This window comes from Stomoxys calcitrans, chromosome 1 (genome assembly GCF_963082655.1).
Source record: "Stomoxys calcitrans chromosome 1, idStoCalc2.1, whole genome shotgun sequence".
Classification (NCBI taxonomy): domain Eukaryota; kingdom Metazoa; phylum Arthropoda; class Insecta; order Diptera; family Muscidae; genus Stomoxys; species Stomoxys calcitrans.
Genome location: NC_081552.1, coordinates 4,495,132 through 4,516,498, shown reverse-complemented (window position 1 = coordinate 4,516,498; position 21,367 = coordinate 4,495,132). Strand labels below are relative to the sequence as shown.

General features: G+C 39.4%; 1 protein-coding gene across 8 annotated transcripts in view; it reads left to right on the top strand.

Annotated features, from left to right (window-relative positions):
* The window catches only part of LOC106089613 (serine/arginine repetitive matrix protein 2), a 119,575-nt gene extending 104,164 nt beyond the window's left edge, over nucleotides 1-15,411 (top strand). For 7 of the 8 annotated variants that reach the window (XM_059361168.1, XM_059361145.1, XM_059361160.1 and 4 more), the window contains 5 exons: nucleotides 4,325-4,441; nucleotides 7,418-7,868; nucleotides 8,313-8,888; nucleotides 8,952-9,135; nucleotides 15,233-15,411. In XM_059361168.1, coding sequence (XP_059217151.1) covers nucleotides 4,325-4,441; nucleotides 7,418-7,868; nucleotides 8,313-8,888; nucleotides 8,952-9,135; nucleotides 15,233-15,263 — 1,359 coding nt within the window. In that variant the 3' untranslated portion in view covers nucleotides 15,264-15,411. Of the gene's footprint in view, nucleotides 1-4,194; nucleotides 4,250-4,324; nucleotides 4,442-7,417; nucleotides 7,869-8,312; nucleotides 8,889-8,951; nucleotides 9,136-15,232 lie in introns of those variants that run through there. The other variant, XM_059361174.1, reaches the window with a different exon arrangement.
* Nucleotides 15,412-21,367: the final 5,956 nt, after the last annotated feature.

The following is a 21,367-nucleotide window of genomic DNA, read 5'->3' as shown; positions in this document are numbered from 1 at the left end:
TCGGAACAACAACTGATTTCTGAGTGCGTATAACCTCAAAAATGTCAAGCTTTACGATAGAGCTGTCAGTTGGCAGATTGCAACACAAGGGGTATCCAATCCCGAAATATAAAAGGCAATACTCGTAATCAATTTATGTCTCATCCATACCATGCGGTATTGTGTTTGTACCGTACGGTGTTGCTTTACTATCAATACCGTATGGTACTGAGATGAGCACGTTCGGTATCAACTTTTCTCTGGGTGTAAGACCTTAAATCGGAAGATCGGTATATGTGGCACCTTTATTGGAATGTAATCAGATCGAGAATATACGCGGTATGAATATCGAGGGGCCTTATACGTTTCGAGCATATTGGGGGTTTTAACAACACTCACTATGCCAAATTTCAGCGAAATCGGGATATGCAAATTTCAGATAAGTTTATATGGGGCATAAATAGCCCATCTTCGAACTTTAGACTTTGAAAAGTGAGATTAGACCAATCGCATCGTACGGTCTGCTTAATGTTGTTGCGCAATCACATATCTCTGCGTTACGAAAAGCCTAACCTTAGTCACTTTGTCAAATTTCAGTGAAATCGAATTATAAATGCGCCTGTTATGGGCCCAAGACTTTAAATCGAGATATCGGTCTACATGGAAGCTATATCCAAATCTGGACCGATTTGGGCCAAGTTGCAGAACAATGTCGAAGAGTTTAACACAAAGGACTGTTCCACATTTCGGCGAAATCGGACAATAAATAAACCTTTTATGGGCCCAAGACTTTAAATCGAGATATCGGTCTACATGGCAGCTATATTCAAACTTGGACCGATTTGTGACACATTGCAAAAGTATGTCGAAGAGCCTAATTAGACTCACTGTCACAAATTTCAGGGACATCGGACAATAAATGCGCCTTTTATAGCCCCAAAACCTAAAACCGAGAGATCGGCCTATATGGCAGCTATATCCATATATGGACCGATCTGTGCCATATTGCAGAAGTATGTCAAGGTGCTTTACTTAACTCACTGTCTCAAATTTCGGCAACATCGGACAATAACTGCACCTTTTATGGGGCCAAAACCTTAAATCAAAAAATCGGTCTATATGGCAGCTATATCCAAATCTGAACCGATCTGGGCCAAATTGAAGTAGGTCGTCGAAGAGCCTAACTAAACTCAAAAGTATGTCGAATTGTCTAATTAGACTCACTGTCTCAAATTTCGGCAACATCGGACAATAACTGCGCCTTTTATGGGCCCAAAATGCTAAATCGAGAGATTGGTCTATATGGAAGCTATATCCAAATATGGACCGATCTGTGCCATATTGCAGAAGTATGTCAAGGGGCTTAACTTAACTCACTGTCCCAAATTTCGGCAACATCGGACAATAACTGCGTCTTTTATGGGGCCAAAACCTTAAATCGAGAAATCGGTCTATATGGCAGCTATATCCAAATCTGAACCGATCTGAATGAAATTGAAGAAAAGTGTCAAAGGGCCTAACACAACACACTGTCCAAAATTTCAGCAAAATCGGATATTAAATGTGGCTTTTATGAGCCTAAGACCCTAAATCGGAGAATCGGTCTATATGGCAGCTATATCCAAATCTTGACCGATCTGCGCCAAATTAACGAAGGATGTCAAAGGGCCTAACACAACTCACTGTCCCGAATTTCAGCAAAATCGGATATTAAATGCGGCTTTTACCAGCCTAAGACCCTAAATCGGATGATCGGTCTATATGGCAGCTATATCCAAATCTTGACCGATCTGCGCCAAATTAACAAAGGATGTCGAAGGGCCTAACATGACTCACTGTCCTAAATTTCAGCAAAATCGCATAACAAATGTGGCTTTTATGGGCCTAAGATTGGGGGGGCTATATGAAGATATAGTCCGATATAGTCCATCTTCGAACTTAAACATGCCAACTTGCATGAATCTTCATGCAAGAGTCGAATGCCACTCTATCAATCTCTGCCACTTTTACGATATTAGGAGGACCAAGCACACCGTATGTCTTGGTCGTATACGGTCTTTGATTCCATCCCTAAAAATGATAATTGTTTTTCAAAAGCCATTTACTTTTTCACCCCCCTAATATTCTATTATTTCTTAGCTGGCAACAATGACAACAAAAGCTCAGCCTTTTCTGACAGTTTAAGAGAGTGCGAAAAAGCTCTCACTTGGTGTTTAAGAAGAACGTTGAATAAAATGGTTAACTTAATGGCTCTTAAATCGTTGCCTTGAAGTGTCTGAAAAAAAGGTCTTTAAAAATCAAACAAAAACAAAAATGTTTAAAGAACACAATAGAAGGATATGATGGATGGCTCATTTTATAAAGGGGTATTGTTATTGGCAATTCTACTGCTTTGGAAGGAAGAAAAGGAAAACTTTGTAGAATAACATACCGTCATGCATATCTTTGTGTTTTCCTTCAGCTTTTGTTATGAGTTTGCTACCAGCATGGTAGGATAAAATATAAGGTAGCGGCACTAGCCCAGCTGATTATAACTTAAGGATGCTCAGAGTTGTATCGTCCCACTGGACTGTCGTATACATTTCACATAAATGACATCTAAATGACAAACCGTTACTTGAAATCTTATATTGGGTTGCCCAAAAAGTAATTGCGGATTTTTCATATAGTCGGCGTTGACAAAATTTTTTCACAGCTTGTGACTCTGTAATTGCTTTCTTTCTTCTGTCAGTTATCAGCTGTTACTTTTAGCTTGCTTTGGAAAAAAGTGTAAAAAAAGTATATTTGATTAAAGTTCATTCTAAGCTTTATTAAAAATGCATTTACTTTCTTTTAAAAAATCCGCAATTACTTTTTGGGCAACCCAATATATAAAAATCAATTTGTGTTTGTTTGTGGGTTTGTTTGTTTGTGTGTTCCTTATGGACTCAGAAACGACTGAACCGATTTTCTTGAAACGTTCACTGATGGTGCATAATGATCTCTTGGTGAAAATGGGGTACTAAATTTTTTGATATCTAAAGGGGGGCGGACCCTCCCCCCTTACCCTTATTTTCAGAAACGCCGGAGATGGGTGGTACGATTTAAGCGAAATTTTGTGTGCTCTCATATAGTACCCTAGTACCCCAAAAATAAAAATTTGGTATCCAAATTTCGGATGGGGTACCTAGGGGGGGCGCCCCACCCCCAAAACCTACTAAACTTATACTTAGACTAATCACGACAATATGGGACTCAAATGAAAGGTATTTAGGATAAGAAAACGTATCTGATATCCAATTGTCGGACCAAGTGCTAGGGGGACCACCCAAGCTCCAAAACACCCCTAAATTGGGCATATTTACCGACCATGGCAATATGGGACTCAAATGAAAGGTATTTGCGAGTAGAATACGAATCTGATATCCAAATGTGGGACCACGTTTCTGGGGGTCCACCCCTTTTCCAAAACACCTCCCAAACAGGACTTGGTCCCCACCCGAGTGTCGGTATTTGTTAACCACGAAAGTTCATTGTTGGCATAAGAAATGCTTCACTTTCCCCACTAACGCTGCCACTTGCAGCACCTATTCTATAAAAGTGTGCCCGTAGTGTTGTGTCCCATAGTTGTCCGGAAAGCTTTAAGGGTCAGAAATTTTGATTGCGATGTGTTACAGGCAAAATGACGAAATGACGCCAACCATTAGTGGTTGGTATTGCGGCAATATGAAAATATGTTGCACTACGGCATGTTCCATAACACAAATCGACCTGAAGTCCTCATTATAATGGTAAATATAGGCTCCAGCATTCCGCATTCCGCATCCAACATTATCGCACTCTCCCTTGAGTTATCTGCACAACGCATTCAGGGGTTTTCTCTTAGAAGTGCGAACATTTTGCGTTCAACTCCTTCCTTCATGCCTTTGTTTTATTGAATGCAACATTCTCAAATATTTTTTGTTATTTACATATGTAGGCATGTCAATTCTTTGACATTTCTGTGTGTCTACATTTGCTTTGACAAAAGTGAGTGGAGCAGAGTTGAATCCCAATTTGTTGTTGTTGGTCATCCGACAATACCTGTTATATGATTCAACCATTGTTGTATCCTAATTCGTTGTTGTTGGGCATCTGAGCTTACCTTGTATATGATTGTATACCATGGCTACCGAGCTCTTGGGTTGTCATGAAATTTGTTTACAAAACAACTCTCAGTTCTCATTTGCATTTGGATTTACACCTACACCCTTCTTCCACAAAACTTGCGATGAATTTTTCCATGTCCATGGCAAGACTACGTTTAAAATGGATTAAATAAATATTGGTTGGTAATTGTTTGTCAATTTTAACATTTTCATTTTAGGTATTGCCTGGTTTATATGTGGGCAATTATCGAGACTCCAAAGATACCCAACAACTGGACAAATTCCAAATAACCCACATAGTGGCCATACATGATAGTCCCCGTAGATTGTTGCCGGTAAGTTCATAAAGAAAGTAATTATGATTTATTTCAAAATATTTTATTTTTTCAATGCCCACCACCATGGAATGGGGTATACTAATCTAGTCATTCCGTTTGTAACACCTCGAAGTATTTGTCAAAGACCCCATAAAGTATATATATTCTTGATCGTTTATATGTCAGCTATATCAGGTTATGGACCGATTTGAACCATACTAGGCCGAATTGTTGGATATCATAACAAAACAAAACGTCGTGCAAAATTTCATTCCAATTGGATAAGAATTGCGCGCTCTAGAGGCTCAAGAAGTCAAGACCCAAGATCGGTTTATATGGCAGTTATATCAGGTTATGGACCGATTTGAACCATACTTGGCACAGTTGTTGGATACCATAACAAAACACGTCGTGCAAAATTTCATTCCAATCGGATAAGAATTGCGCACTCTAGAGGCTCAAGAAGTTGGTTACGGCCAAATGTCATTACGACGATTGGCATAAATATCTTCTCAGACAGCCAGGCAGCCATGTCCGTCATGAAAGTTCACTGTCTAATCGGAAAACATGCTGAGAAGAAGAGACTATAGAACACCTTCTGTATGTGTGTCCCGCACTAGCAGTTAGATGAAGTTCCGCTTTAGGTTCTCATTTATTTGAGAACCTATCTGATTTAGCGGATGTGAACATTCGCAAGTTATTGGGCCTTTTAAAGCGATCTGGATGGTTCAACGGTAGGAATTAGAAGGCATCTTCCTTCTTCTGTTCTTGTGGTATCACAATGGACGAAAACGTCTAAGTGAGTCTGATGGCTGACTGCCACTTAAACCTAACCTAACCATGTGTAGAATATTTGCATATTTTCGCTCATAAACACAAAAAAAAGGCGGAAATGATCTAAAAAATCTGATCAATCGGCAAATTTTTTTTATAAAACATGAGAAACTTCGGAAAATATTCTAACATCAGACCCAACAAAGGGTCGTCTTGACATTTTATGTCCGTCCGTCTGCAACTGTCGCAGGGATAAAGCTAGGCGCTTGAAATATTGAGCAAGTATTTCTTTTAGTGTAGGTCGGTTGTGATCAGTGTTGCCACTCTTTTGTATTTCGCCCCGATTAAGAATGAGATGAGAGAATAAATGCGCATTTACTGTCCATTTTCGCCGTAACAGTGAGTTGCATGGACCCCTCAACATCTGAACATGGAACAGATCCGACCAGTCGCATTTCTTAGCCATAATTTATGAAATTTGGAATTGATTCCTTGACGCTCGTACCAGAGAACAGCAGAAAGTCACCTTAAAAACAGTGCACATGGTAGACATGCAGCGAATGGCAAGCTCACACCTTACACTTAGCATTCGTTGACGCTTACGACTCTCAACGACCAAAACATAAAACACTCCTTTAAATTAGTTGAGCTATTCTAAGCGTTTTTGGTGATGAGCAATAAAATGATTGCTGGCCGTATTTTACATTTTGAGCACTACTCACGAGGGCTTACAATGACCGTAACTGAATAGAACACACACACAAACACACACACTTACACACAGCTACCGTCCAAAGTTATGAGAGCTGAAATTAATTTGCATGCTTTGTAATGGCTTGGATAAAGAAAAAAAATGGAAGTACGTCTGTCACTTTTGAACAGAGGAAGACAGACAGAATTCTGATCGAAAAATAAAAAAAGGGCAAGGGCAAACTTGATGTCTGATTCCTCTGCTTGCTTTGGCTTTATATGGCATTCATCTGAGTAGTGTTAATTTGCAAACCACACCCGTTGTCCGTCGACCAAATTGACAATCACATCCACTGAAATGTTCGCGCATCTTTCACCCTATTGTATTAGTGTGTGTGTGTTTCTACCTAACTTTGTTTTTATATGGCATGCGATACAGACAATTGCTTTGGACAAAGTGACTATTGAGTGCCAAATATTGGATCTCATGCAGTTCTCTGACTCGTACCAGTTATAGTCAATATTAAACCTTTATCATTTCAGAGGCCAGAACTTTTTCTCTGAGATTTGAAACAGTGATACCCCTTGTAACAGTATTATGCTCCGCGACACGAATACATAGTGGCGACAAGAAGTGAAATAATTTTAAGTTATTCACGAAGATTTTTTTAGTAATTGGCTTGGTATTTATATGATGCCAAATCCATCCACTTCGGGTAGGAACCTGACCAAAAACGTCAACACTAGTTGTGATTGTAAATGGGCTATATCGGTCCATGTTTTAATAAATCTGTCATATAAACCGATTCTGGATCTTAATTTCTTGAGGGCTCAGTTCTTATCCGATTTATCTGAAATATTGGATGAGGTGTCTTGTTGTGACTTTCAACAACTGTTCCAGTATGGTCCAAATTGGTACATAACCTGAAACCACTCTCGGATCTTGACTTCTTGAGCCTCTAGAAGGCTCAATTATTATCCAACGTGTTTTTTTTGGACTTGCAAAGCCTATGCCAAGTATGATATAAATCAGTTCATAACCTGATATAGCTCCCATATAAGCCGATCTCCAATCTCGTGACTTCTTCAACCTCTAGAGGGCGCAATTCTTTTCCGATATAGCTGAAATTTTGTACAACGACTTCTTAAATATGTGTGCCAAATATGGTCTGAGTCGGTCTATAACCTGATATAGCTCTCATATAAACCGGTCCCCCAATTTTTATCCGGTTTGGCTGAAATTTTGCACAGTAACTTCTACAAAATTGTCTCGAAAATCAAAACCATTATCCTTTGTTTGTCTATAAAGAGATAACGGGCAACCTTGACAAATGGCATCCATGGTGGAGGGTATATAACATTCGGCCCGTCCGAACTTAGCCCACTTTTACTTATTTTTATTTTTATTAATTTTTAGCTTTTTAGTTACATCACTACTCTCCTGCTGTCAACCTCTTTACTCTTCTTATTATTATTATCTCACTCACTCACTCTCTCTCTCTCTCTCTCTCTCTTACTCTTTTTCTCCAGGATAAACATTATCTGTGCGTTATGGCTGCCGATACCCCCGATCAAAATCTCTCACAATATTTTACAGTCTGCAATGATTTCATACATGCTGCCCGTTTGCGAGAGGGCAATGTCCTCATTCACTGCTTGGCTGGTATGTCACGATCAGTCACCGTGGCCGTGGCCTACATAATGACTGCCACCAATTTGTCCTGGAAGGATGCCTTAAAGGTGGTGCGAGCTGGCAGGGCTGTGGCCAATCCGAATGTGGGCTTTCAGACGCAACTGCAAGAATTCGAAATGTATCGCCTTAGCGAAGAGAGAAGACGCCTGAGGGAGCGATATCCTTCGATGGCCTTGGAGAAACTCGATCGTATTAAATGTATGGCCGCCTTGGACAACTATGAGGAGCTCTTGCAAAATCGCGATATTTGTGAGGGAAATTGTGTGCGTGGCGAAAAGTGTCCCACAGGTGCGTTGGTTGTAGATGTTAAAGAAAAACCAGCAAAATCATGTCATGCAAACAGTGCCGATTCCTCATCGTCAGATGGCAAGCATAATCTAAGCTACACTCTATGCTTTGCCGCCGAGCAATGGAAGACGCCCAGAAACTTAAAAAAGTCCTCATCATCCAGTGACATAGACAATAAACCCCAATGTATGGTAGCAGATCAGGGGGAACTTGTTATGGAAAATGTCATACGTTACAAGCCTTTGGACATGCCTCAGAAGCGTGACTCCGATTAGCATTCATAAATCACTGAATTTTTTATGTATTTTTTTCATATTGCAACAATAAAAAGTTAATTTTTATTTCGAGTCATTTTTTAGCAAATCGTTCATCTTTTATTTCATTTCGTTTGTCTGTGTGTGTGTGTGGCGAAAACAACGTGTTTATGTTTGCCTCCCATTGCAGGTGTTTGCAACATGGACCCCACCAAAGGTCTTTTCCGCCGACGACCTTCATCTGCCTCAACACGATCACGCCTACGGCCACAAGTATCGACACCAGGCGTTACCACCGCTCAATCGTGCCCAAATTCACCTAAACACTCAGGCCAAGGCGTGGGTGCACGTCGCTCATTGGGCGGCGAACGCATACCTGAAGACGAAGAGGCCCACCTAAGTCCTACCACCTCGTCCGAGGCTGCCGAATATGCGGCTGCCGTTGAGGCCAGTAAAAAAGAAGCCCAAGAACGTCAACAACAGCGACAACTGCAGCGGTCACCCTCGAGAAACTCCACACGTTCGCCACGTGTCAGCAGTGCTGGCAGCCGTTTGACGGGCAATGCGACGAAAGCCGACAACTCACCCAAGGCTCAAAGATCGAATAATGGGGCTACGGGTGGTGCTGCCGCCGGCGCCAAAAGCGGTGGTAGCAGCAGCGGTGGCGGCAGTAATGGGGCAGCTAATTTGCAACGCAGTGCCAGCACGGTTAGTGGCTTGGCGGTGCGCCCTCGCAGTAGTCCTGCTGGTTTACATTCCTATACAGGTGCGTAGAGACTTTACACCAAGGTTTGGGTCTATTCTCTTATAGAACAGTCTTTGTCGTCAGGTTCCGTGCCATCGTCCGTCCATGGCTCACGTGTCGATTTGCGTGACACCGATAAAGGATCTGCTATTTATTTAGGATGCACAGCACCACGCAATTCTACCCTATCACTGGCCTCGTCGGGCTCCTCAGCACCACCCTCACCGGCAAGAACACCACCAGTAAGTCCAAGACACGGTGTGCGAAGGTAAGTTGGAGAGACAAAAGTCGGGCGGTGCCGACTGTATAATACCCTACACCTACCCTATAAATACAATGTGGGAGCTATATCCAATTATGAACCAATTTTGATGGACGAAAGAAAGAATGACGAAAGAATACATTTAATACTGAGCACGTTCTTGCAATATTTCTCAAAATCGGACGAACATTCACATGGGAGCTATACCTAAATCTGAACCGATCTCGAGCAAACTTCTCAGATACTGTAAAATTTAGGCAAAATGGGTCAATAATTGAGCTTGCCGTTACTCCAGAAGTTAAAATCGGACTATATATATAAATATATATGAGAGCTATATGTAAATCTGAACCGATTTCCATGAAATTCACCAGTAATGTCGAGAGTCAAAAGAAAATCCTTCCTGCCAAATTTTGAGAGAATGGGTTTACAAAAGACCATTTTATTGCAATATCACTGCAAATCGGACGAACATATATATGAGAGCTATATCCAAATCTGACTCGATTTTTTTCCAATTTCAATAGGCTTTGTCTCTAGGCCGAAAAACATGCCTGTACCAAATTTTAGGACGATCGGATGAAAACTGCGACCTGTACTTTGTACACTAATTAACATGGACAGACGGACGGACAGACAGAGGGACATAGCAAAATCGAATCAGAAATTGATTCTGAGTCGGTCGGTATACTTATCAATGGGTCTATCTCTCTTCCTTTTGGGAGTTACAAACAAATTCACTAAGTTATAATACCCTGTACCACAGTAGTGGTGTAGGGTATTCAAAATAAAGAAAGTAAGTAATTGGGGTAGTCCTTTAGGATAATAAAGTAGGGAAATTAGTAGGGCTAAGTGTTGGGGGCCCTACCCAAAAGCCCCCAAACGGACATGTTGACGGATCGGGCCAATATGGGACTCCAATGAAAGCTTTTTGGAAGGGGAGTACGAATATGATATCAAAATTTGGTTCCAAGGGGAAAGAGGCTGTTTCACCCCCTTAAGCCGACCTGTAGACTGACCAGGATGATATGGAACTTAAGGTAAAGTTATTTTGGAGTAGAGTTCAAATTTAAGGAATTCGGAAGTTCAATACGAATATATCAAAATTTTGGAGCCAAGTGCGGGGGCCGCTTACCCCCAAATGGACATGTGAGCGGATCCCATCAATATGTGATCAAACGGAAGGTATGTGGGAGTACGAAACAAATCTACAAAATAAAAACCCAATCAAAACATGAAGGGTACTCAAATAGAAAGTATCTGTGCCCTCACATCAAAATTTAGTGCCAACTATGAGTCCCATTACTCAAAAAGCCTCTAGAGTTTCTATCCAACAAACGATATATGAGATTAGTGTACGAAACTGATGTTAAATGTTAAGGTAAGGCTCTAGAGCACCTCTTCTTGAGTCGACTTTATGAAACCCCAAATCATTCCTCGAATCGTCTGTGTAATGTTGGAGCACAGAAACATTTTTTACAGAGTACTAATATGGGCAGATTATTCAAAATAAACGTCAATGCTCAATCGCTCTGTAAGATATACGATCTGTGGCTATCTCGGCCATTTTCGACGTCTCGGCCACATATTTCAGCCGAAACGGTCGATATTTCCCGTTCAATGTTGGCTCTGAACTCTTCCAACGTCTAGGGTTTGTTGGCATAGACCAATGCATTGACGTAGCTCCGAGGCAAATGTTCTAAAGGGTTCAAATCGCGCAAAAGAGGTGCCCAATCGACTGGACCATTTCTAGAGATTACACGCTCATTAAACTTATTCTCCAGTAAATCGATCATACACTGAAAAAAATATCGTTTTCAATCACCAAATTAATTGAACCAATTATTTTTTTTTAATTGAAACTGCTTCAATGAATTTTAAATTTAAATATTGGAAAACTGTATGAAATAAAATATGAAAAATTGCATAATCAAAATGGCAATTGGGCCGAACTTTGGATGCCCACCACCTCGGGTATATATGCAAACCAGCAAACCACCACACCACCACACCAATCACTATGGGACACGTTTCGTCTTTGGTTAAAAGACTTTTCAACCATATAAGGTGTGATGGCTTCAAGGGCCGTGCGTTGGTATGTTGTATTTGAATCGTATTAATAGCGAAAACGCATCTATGATACATTTACCACACTCGACAACCCTGTCTATTAGCTGTACTTTTCCTAATGCATGCATTTTTGTGTAATGACAGACATTCTTTCTGTGACAGATTACACTTCTTCCGTACTACACATGACTTTTGTGCATCTGTTGGAAGTTGTATTGATGGCTTCGAAGGCTAAGACAACGGCAATGGCTCTCGCTGTTGCTCCGTGTGTCCACGAATCCTGACCGGGCTCCGCCGAATTTTTCATTTCTCAAGTTTTTTGCCTGTTAGGGCGAGATCATAAAATTTTTCTGATTCAACTAAAACATTAATTAAATCAATTCATTTTTCAATTAAGAATGGCAAACAAAATCATATTCAATTAAAAAATGATTGAATCAATATTTGTAAATTTTGTGTTTTTTTTTTTTTTTTGTAATGTGTACTGTGTGGCTTGTGGTACCGTCCGTCGTATTGAAAACACAAGTCGTCCAGGTCCATTACTTCCTAAGGCCAAAAATAATCAGTGAGCACGGTGCGGTAGCGTAGCGTCACGGTAATGTGACGATTGGCATCATCGACGAAGAAGTATGACCCAATGATGCCGCCGTCATGCAAACCTTGCCAAACAGCTTTTGTGGAGGAAGTGTTTTTTTGAGTATCACATGTGGATCTTCACCGGACCAAAACCCCTATCTTAATTTTTGACGAACCCGTTCAGTAAAAAATGGGCTCGTCGGTAAAGCTGATTTTGCTCTTAAAGTAACGGTCACCGACTCTGAATTTAGGTAGTAAATTTTTATGATTTGCAACCGTTGCTCGTTCGTGTACTTCACCATGATGAAAATGTTGAGTTTACGGAACAAATTGACAGTGGCAGTTCGTTCGTTGGCCTCAACGTTAAGAGCGCTACGATGAGGCTCATTTCAGGCTGAATAGCTTCGTCAGTAAGCATAATATGCGTTATTGGTAGATAGCAATCCACACGTACTCCATAGGTCATTATTGCATCCCGAAAAAAATTACGGTTTGGTGCGATTTATAATGTCATTGGGCTGTACTTCTTCCGTCATGATCAAGACCGCTACGTTACTGTAAATGGGAGTCGCCATCGTTCAATGATTACAGAATATTTCTGGTCCCAATTGGATGATATGGACTTGGAGGAGATGTGGTTCCAACAGGACGGCGCCACAAGTCACAAGCCAAGAGGTACGAGTTGTGTTAGGCTCCTCGACATCCCTCTTCAATACGGCCCAGATCGGTCCAGATTTGCAGATATATATACCCTCCATCGGTATATATAAAGCATTTTTAGCATTTTTTACCGTATTATGACATAAGTTGGTTAATATATATAGAGGGACAGAAATGTCAACATATCCTAACCAAAAAAGACGTTTTACAAAACGAAATTTCTGTAGATAAAAGTTTTTCCACCAAAGTTCTATTCTTGACAAAATTGTTTACCATGGTTCCTAGTACTATAATGAGTTAAAATCTTTAGGGTAAAGTCTTATTCTAACTATTGGATTGCCCAAAAAGTAATTGCGGATTTTTTAAAAGAAAGTAAATGCATTTTTAATAAAGCTTAGAATGAACTTTAATCAAATATACCTTTTTTTACACTTTTTTTTCTAAAGCAAGCTAAAAGTAACAGCTGATAACTGACAGAAGAAAGAATGCAATTACAGAGTCACAAGCTGCGAAAAAATTTGTCAACGCCGACTATATGAAAAATCCGCAATTACTTTTTGGGCAATCCTACGTTACTGTATATATCCGAAGTGGTGGGTGGCCCGGCCGAACTTAAAGACCCAATACTTCTTGAGCCTTTAGGCGTCGCAAACTTTAAGCGATGATTTTTCTTACGACCTCCAACAAATGTCGCGAGTATGGTGCAAAGTGGTCTTAAACTTGATATAGCTACCATACAAGCTGATGTACCGAATTTACTTCTTGAACCTCTAGAAGCCTCTACTCTTATCTGATTTGGCTGAAATATTACACGATGATTTTTCTATGATCTCCAACATATACCAAGTATGGTTTTAATCGATTCAAAACCTCACGTAGCTCCTATATAAACCGATCTACCGAATATATTTCTTGAAGCTGTAGAAGGCGCAATTCATGTCCGATTTAGCTGAAATTTTGCATGGGGATTTCTCGTAATGACCCCCATTATTTTTTTTTATACCCACCACCTAAGGATGGGGGTACATTCATTTTGTCATTCCGTTTGCAACACATCGAAATATCCATTTCCGACCCTTTAAAGTATATATCTTCTTGATCAGCGTAAAAATTTAAGACGATCTAGCCATGTCCGTCCGTCTGTCTGTTGAAATCACGCTACAGAGAAATTGAGCTGAAACTTTGCACAGATTCTTTTTTTTTTGCCCATAAGCACGTTAAGTTCGATGATGGGGTAAATCGGACTATATCTTCATATAGCCCCCATGTAGACTGATCCACCGATTTAGGGTCTTAGCCCATAAAACCCACATTTATTATCCAATTTTACTGAAATTTGAGAAAGTGAGTTGTGTTAGGCTCTTCGACATCCTTCTTCAATTTGGTCCAGATCGGTCCAGATTTTGATATAGCTGCCATATAGACCGATCTCTCGATTTAAGGTTTTGTTACCATAAAAAGCGCCTTTATTGCGGGGGGTATTCTAATTTTGTCATTCTGTTTGTAACACCTCGAAATGTGTGTCTGATACCCCATAAAGTATATATATTCTTGATCGTCGAGACATTTTATGTCGATCTAGCCATGTCCGTTCGTCAGTCCGTCCGTCCGTCCGTCTGTCTGTCGAAAGCACGCTAACTTCCGAAGGAGTAAAGCTAGCAGCTTGAATATTTCCACAGATACTTCTTATTAGTGTAGGTCGGTTGGTATTGTAAATGGGCCATATCGGTCCATGTTTTGATATAGCTGTCATATAAACCGATCTTGGGTCCTGACTTCTTAAGTCTCTAGAGTGCGCAATTCTTAACCGATAGGAATGAAATTTTGCACGACGTGTTTTGTTATGATGTCCAACAACTGTGCCAAGTATGGTTCAAATCGGTCCATAACCTGATATAGCTGTCATATAAACCGATCTTGGGTCCTGACTTCTTAAGTCTCTAGAGTGCGCAATTCTTAACCGGTCGGAATGAAATTTTGCACGACGTGTTTTGTTATGATATCCAACAACTGTGCCAAGTATGGTTCAAATCGGTCCATAACCTGATATAGCTGCCATATAAACCGATCTTGGGTCTTGACTTCTTCAGCCTCTAAAGAGCGCAATTCTTATCCGATTGGAATGAAATTTTGCACGACTGGTTATTTTATAATGTCCAACTACTGTGTCAAGTATGGTTCCAATCAGTCTATATTCTGATATAGCTGCCATATAAACCGCTCTTGGGTCTTGACTTCTTGAGCCTCTAGAGTGCGCAATTCTTATCCGATTTTAATAAATTTTTGCACAAAGAATTTTGTTGTGATATCCAACAACTGTGCCAAGTATGGTTCAAATCGGTTCATAACCTGATATAGCTGCCATATAAACCGATCTGGGATCTTGACTTCTTGAGCCTCTAGAGGTCGCTATTATAATCCGATTTGCCTGAAATTTTGTACGACGGATCCTCTCATGACCATCAACAAACGTGTTTATTATGGTCTGAATCGGTTTATTGCCCGATACTGCTTCCATATAAATTAATCTCTTTATTTTACTTCTTGAGCCCCCAAAGGGCGCAATTCTTATTTGAATAGGCTGACATTTTACACAGGTCGCCAACATATATCGCTTGATGTCGCTCTAATAGCAGCGGAAATCTTTTCTTATATCCTTTTTTGCCTAAGAAGAGATGCCGGGAAAAGAACTCGACAAATGCGTTCCATGGTGGAGGGTATATAAGATTCGGCCCGGCCGAACTTAGCACGCTTTTACCTGTTTTTAACTACATTTGTTGTACAATTTCTATTACAGATCTGCAAGTCTAGTGAAGAAAACAAGATGAAACCGCTGGTCACCCACCACACAACAGCGCAACTTGTAAATAACCTCGTACATCGGGAGTGGAAAAGTCCTCTGACATGAATGGGAGCATTTTTTTATGAAATCCACAAAACAAACAACCTACCTAATCTAATGTTGGATAAGCTTTTTCCAAATTTTATTAAGCTTTCAAGCTAAGGGGAGCAAACCTACGAAAAAAAAGCTTTCATTAGCTTATGAAAAACATAACATTCCTCCAAAGCATTGGCATTTGATAAGCAATTACAAAAAGAAAAAATTAAACAAAAAGATTTCAAAAATCATAAAAAATTTTTAAAATTATAACACTAATGAAAAAGGCTCTATTCAACTCTGCATATACTTACTCCTGAAAACAAAACAGAGAAGAACCTCTCTATACATAAAGATAACTAATGAATATTATTGAAAATCTCTATATTATATAGACAAAAACAAAGCCCAATTGAGGGTTTAAGAACATTTTAAACTTCCTCTGCAACTATGTTCGATGATAACAATCTGGAGCAATTGTCAAAACCCCAAACTAAAAACTCTATATATACATATATTTATGAAATCCTTTTTCTACCTTTTTAACTTTAAGCTATACATAATTATTTTAGTTGATAAAACAACAAAAAACAAAGTAACCCAAACACAAGCAAAGAAACAAATCCACAAATTAAGGAACTCAACTATAAGCAAATCTTGTATATTTCCAGCTAATAGAGCAGCTTATTTATACACATATTTATCGACATACAAAGGACAGACGAATCTTTATATACATTCAGACATACATACCTACATATATGCATCCACTGATAGCCTAAAAGAAACCCCATTTTTTTAGATATTACTGATTTAAAAAAAAAAAACAAGAATTTCATACATCGTTGAAAAAGAATGATTTATGAAAGTTGTACGTACATCATCACATTTACATTTTCCTACATACGATAGAGATTTATTAAGTACAGCAAACTCACCGTTGGTACCTTCAACCAGTAATGGAACGAATCAAACAGAACGTATCTTCATGTTACCTGTTCAGCAAATATTTAAAAATAAACAAACACACAAAACCAATTATAATAAAAATAACTTAAAAATAATATAACACTGATAACAAAAGCCATTTATATATATAAAAAATCCTGGCTTAACAATTATAACAAAAAAAAATGTTTTAAAAGCCAAGGCACATGTCGCTCAAATGGTATGAATTATTTTTTTATAAGTAAATCTTTTTTTGCCCGCAGCGTACAAAATTGGCACTTATTGCTAAATTTTTTATAAATTTTTATATGTATGTATGACAGATCAGAAAGAAGCTAAATAGCCTACACCCATATAAATAATCAAAGTTTTATTATTACCATTTTTTGTTATGAAAAACTTTATCAACATTCAACTCTTATTGCAGTCAAACATTTATGGACAATTTTAACGGAATTTGTTTTTTGAAGACACCTTTTAATAGGCCATATTAGCATTGTCGTTCATTATAGTAAGTAGTTGTGTACAGTAGGGTCTACTGCATACAAGGTTTTGCCTCGAGCCTCCTTACATCTTAATTTTACCCCCCTCTCCTTATATGTATTGTGGAGACTGTATGGGACATCGTTTGACACTGTTTTGCATCGACCACCCACTTGCACTCACTGTAGGAGATTATAAAACCAAGGTCAAGGTTTTAGAAAAGGCGATTTTGTGGCACATATGCCGGCCGAACACCTGAATAGATTTTAATGAAATTGGCATCAATCGAAAGATATTCTTCTAGAGAAGCGACCAATATAGATGAAAATTTTCCTTACAGAAAAATTATGGAAATGAGGAATTAATTTTCAATAAAAGATGCAGAAGCATAAACACAGCACAGCAAATTGTTGTTGCTTTTTGCTTAGGAACCCGTTATTTGTGTAAATGCAAAGCCTTGGGTGCGAGTATTAGTGGTGAGAGTGAGCTAAACAACGGGTAGATATGCGAGAGAAAGAGTATCGCTATTTATAGTAGGTTGTTGTTGTTGTTGTAGTAGTGTGTTATACACAAAGCGAAACAACTGGTAGATATGCGAGAGAAAGAGTATCGCTATTTATAGTAGGTTGTTGTTGTTGTAGCAGTGTGTTATACACACAGGCGGCAGCTCTTGCCGATGAAGGAATGCGTCGGGTCAATCCAATACGTAAAACCGGCTGCCATGGGATTGATTAATAGTAGGTGATGGTGTAATGTGTGTGGGCCTACACTGCATGTTGGTCAGCCAATTTTTAAAGTCTCGGCTTTGTGTGGCAATAACAATTTTGTTGTTGTTTACGTATGTACAACAAGACAAAAAATATAGTGACTACAGTATACGTTCTATGCAGTAGTAGGGAATTGCATATAAACATAGATATGAAAATTACCCCTCCACCATGGATAGATATGAAAATTACCCTCCACCATGGATCGCATTTGTCGAGTTCTATGCGCAGTATCTCTTTTTAGGCAAACAAAGAATATTGAATAAGAACATGCTATAGTGTAATATTTCAGTTTATTCGGATAAGAATTGCGCCTTGTAGGGGCTCGAGAAGCAAATTCAGGAGATCGGTTTATATGGGAGCCTTACCAAGTTATTAATCGATTTAGACTATATTAGACACGTATGTTGAAGGTCATAAGAGAAGCCGTTCTACAAAATTTCAGCCAAATTGGACAATAACTGCGCCCTCTAGACGCTCAAGAAGTCAAGACCCAAGATCGGTTTATATGGCAGCTATATCACGCTATGTACCGATTTGCGCCATACTTAACACAGTTATTGTCATAGCAGAACACCTCATGCAAAATTTCAGCCAAATCGGACGAGAATTGCGCGCTCTAGAGGCTCAAGAAGTCAAGACCCAAGATCGGTTTATATGGCAGCTATATCACGTTATGTACCGATTTGCGCCATACTTAGCCCAGTTATTGGAAGTGATACCAAAACACCACGTGCAAAATTTTAGTCTAATCGGACGAGCATTGCGCCCTCTAGAGGCTCAAGAAGTCAAGACCCAAGATCGGTTTATATCGCAGCTATATCAAAACATGAACCGATTTGAACCATATTTAGTGCAGTTGTTGGAAGTGATACCAAAACACCAAGTGCAAAATTTTAGTCCAATCGGACGAGCATTGCGCCCTCTAGAGGCTCAAGAAGTCAGGACCCAAGATCGGACCCAAGATATATCAAAACATGGACCAATTTGGCCCATTTACAATCCCAACCGACCTACACTAATACAAAGTATTTGTGCAAAATTTCAAGTGGCTAGCTTAATTCCTTCGAAAGTTAGTATACCCCCATCCTATGGTGGAGGGTATAAAAAAGGCACTCAATGAACGAAAAAGCTGGAGGACAGTTTAAAGAAGTAGGGGAGAGGATGCAGTATTTTGCAACATGTGATAGGTTCAGATCTTTCTATTATATAAAAATTAAATTGTTGCGCTTTCTTTGTTTGTCTGTTCCGTATAGACTCAAAAACGGCTGAACCGATTTTCATGAAATTTTCACAGATGGTAGAGTTTGGGCCCCGGTAAAAATAGTGTACTAATTTTTTTCATATCCGAAGGGGGGGCGGCCCTTCCCCCATACCATAATTTTCAAAAACGCCATTTTGTATGCCACCTTGTATGTATGCCACCAAAAACACCAAATTGGTAAAAACTTTTGGGGTCAAATAACCTGGGGGGACGGCCAATGTATACCGATTGGGACAATATGGGTATCAAATGAAAGATATTTAAGAGTAGAGTACGAATTTGGTATACAAACTTCATTCTTCATATTCTGGGGGGTCCCCCACCCCAAAAAAGACCCAAGAGGACATTTCCACCGCTTTGGGTAATACAGGTATTAAATTAAAGGTATTTAAGAGTAGAGTACGGACTTGGCATTAAAATGTTACCCTAAGAGTCGGGTTATGAGTTACCCTAAGAGTCGGGATATACAGTCTCCCCAATACATATCGGGAGAGGGGGGTAAAGTATGGATGTAAGGGCGCTCGAGGCAAAACCTTGTATACAGTAGACCCTTTCCACATTCGCATTCTGAATATTTTTGTCTCTCACCATTTAACACAACAGCCTAGCGTTTTTTTGATTATTTTAGTTCAATAATTGAACTAGTGAACTAACTGAACGACTAGTGAACTAGAACTAGTTCACTAGTTCAATTTATTTGAAAGCTGATTTTAGCGGCTACAAGAAGGAATTCCCTTATCAATGAGTTAAACGGCAATATGACTGCTCGCAATTCCTTAATGGCATAGTAAGCATTTTTTAATGTGGGACAGTAAGCATTCTTCTCGTTTGATGGTCTCTCTTCGATCTTCTACATAAAACTGAGTTGCTGCTCATTTCAGTTTATTAAATTACATAGAACGTTCAATTAGAATTTGCTCAGCTATTCTTCAATAGTTCACCCATGTTAGGTTATAAAGTCGATAAAACCGACTAACTTTGAGACTTTTTAGCCTATTGCGATACCACAGTATAATTGTAGCCGAAGACCAAACTCGCTGCTGAGATCAAACCTAAGACCCCTTTATTAGTATTTGAAACATCCAACTAACTTATGCATTGGGATGCAGCGAACAAATGATTCAAACAACAGTTTGTGGTTAATGAACTGTTAACGAAACTATCCGAATGATGCGAACTAGTTCAATTCGATAAATTCAGTTACTCTATGCCAGAATATACGGTTCTAAGGTCCTACGTACTTAATTTCTACAAGCCGTCAGTTCGTTCACTTCCGTGATATGTGCAATTGAACTAGTTACTTCGTTACTTCGAAGAACGACCGTCACCCATTGCACACGAAGAAACTAACCTTTCTCGGCAAACCAGAGTAGTTCTGCTTCAATAACGATGCGGCAGATGCAACTCCTATAGAGTAAGGATTGATAAGACCCACTCTCATCAGACCCAAATCCCTCCGGACACACCCCACCTTAATTGCAGAGTTCCTGGGTCTGCATATTTAACAGAATCAAGCAGTTAAAAGTTAAGGCACAACACACTGCTACAACAACAACTAGTAAGTTGGTGATTGAAGAAGATCAACTCAATTCGTTCATTTTAGATTGCGGTTCAATGAAACTAGTTCATTTGGGAGCAGCAAAACTCTATGCACAACTCGAACGAAGAAAATGTCCACAAGCTTCAACGACTTATAGGTCATTTAAGTGAACTGTTCAATAGAAATAGTTCTTTCCAGAACTACAAAACTCTGGGTCAATGTCAGACGACTAACCCAAAGTTTCAAGATGTTTTTCTCCATTTGACCTTTTCATCGAAATTGAGTCTTCCCTGTTTGCGTTAACCTTTCAGGGATGCCGGTTCATATGTCTCTGACTGCACCTTCTTCTTCCATTCTAGCTAATGAAGACATTGTATTTTTAAAATGTCTCACTTTCAACACGTGTTCATACAACAACACCGACATTCCCTTTAAAGGCTTCGCTCCATCCTAAAAAGTCTTTTTAAAATATAGGGTTTTAATACTTTAATGCCCTAAAAGTCCTTCTTTCAGAATTTGTGAATTCTGAGAATTGTACTTCTAATTAAATTTCACTTGGACATGGAGCACTGTACTTTCAACATATCCCAGGAGAACTTTGAGGATCTCAGATTTGTACTGCACTTCAAAATACATTTCATATGATTCCCAAATGTAGGTACACGTTAATATATCGGTTTAACGGTAAGCGACCTCAATCCAAAACATTGGTGCCAAATTGTTAATCAGATTCGTGTGTTGTTGGGAAGGCCCACTCGTAACTAAAGTGCTGTACTAGATTGTACTATGACTATGTACCATGACCACAGTTTCTGATCGACTTAAGATATCCATCTTCTCCACAATGCGTTTGATAACTTGTGTCTACGATACGTACAGTTATGCTGAGGTTTCAATCTTGTGTTCTTCTTGCGGACTCAGTCCATGATGCCGAATTAGAAGTCAGTTTTCTTGCTCTGGTAACCCATGGACTCCTACTGCCTTGTTGTTCTTCTCCACCGGGCTATTGATATTCTTACTTTATTATGGGAAATAAGATATTTCCATATCGG